The following is a 1,023-nucleotide window of genomic DNA, read 5'->3' on the forward strand; positions in this document are numbered from 1 at the left end:
CTCTTCTACCTGTCCTCTTGCACCAGTGGTTCCTGAAGTGAATAAATAAGAAGAAATTTCCAGGAACCCATGTCTAGCTGCCTCCTGGTTATTGCAGCACAGCTGCTTCTTTTCTTTACCAGCATCCTGTGCTGCTGACAGAAGCACCCCTAAACCCACGCAAGAACAGAGAGCGTGCTGCTGAGGTGTTTTTTGAGACCTTCAATGTGCCAGCATTGTTCATCTCCATGCAAGCTGTGCTTAGCCTGTAAGTGTCTTTCGTCTTTGATTTGTGCTTGTGAAATGTTGCTGTGAAGTCCATTTTTTCACCAAACCCCCCCCAACAAAACCCTGTGGAAGACCACACTGATATCTGACTTACCCCTTTTTCCAGCAAGAACTGAAGCTCGGTTTTAATTTCTATAATAAACAGTTTACAGGAATTTTCTGAACTATGAGGAGAACTAGGTTTTGGGGAGGGGGGGGTTTGTGGGTAGTTTTGGGTTTTTTTTAGCCCCTGTTCATGTGAAATCTCTGCGCCCTGAGTTGAGCCTGGGTGTGCTGCATGCTTGGGTTGGCTTTGAATTGCTTGTTCTGTTTGCCCCTTTGCTAGTTACGCGACTGGGAGGACCACAGGAGTGGTGCTGGACTCCGGGGACGGCGTCACCCACGCGGTTCCCATCTACGAAGGCTTTGCCATGCCGCACTCCATCATGCGGATTGACATTGCTGGCCGTGATGTCTCACGCTTCCTGCGCCTCTATCTCCGGAAGGAAGGCTATGACTTCCACACAACCTCCGAGTTTGAGATTGTGAAGACCATCAAGGAGGTGATGTACTGTCTGTTTCTGTGTTTATCCAAGAAGAGGTTTCTGCCCAAGGGAAGTCATGACTCGTGAAATCTAGCGGGAAGTGCCAGCCTACCTGGCTCTGCACCTCATTCCTTTATCTACCTGAGGGAGATTAGGGCCACTAAGATGATTAGAGGACTGGAGCATCTCATACATGAGGAAAAGCTGAGAGAGCTGGGACTATTGGCTGACA

At 48.9% G+C, this 1,023-nt stretch overlaps 1 protein-coding gene across 1 annotated transcript; it reads left to right on the top strand.

Moving 5' to 3' along the window:
* Positions 1-122: 122 nt before the first annotated feature.
* Positions 123-809, top strand: LOC104524497 (alpha-centractin-like; the record flags this gene model as incomplete). Its single annotated transcript, XM_010167399.2, has 2 exons — positions 123-247; positions 593-809. Coding segments are annotated over 2 exons (342 nt in total), but the record flags the coding sequence as incomplete, so codon positions are not given.
* Between the last annotated feature and the right edge of the window lie 214 nt (positions 810-1,023).

Source organism: Antrostomus carolinensis, unplaced genomic scaffold (genome assembly GCF_000700745.2).
Source record: "Antrostomus carolinensis isolate BGI_N321 unplaced genomic scaffold, ASM70074v2 scaffold42074, whole genome shotgun sequence".
NCBI classification, from domain to species: domain Eukaryota; kingdom Metazoa; phylum Chordata; class Aves; order Caprimulgiformes; family Caprimulgidae; genus Antrostomus; species Antrostomus carolinensis.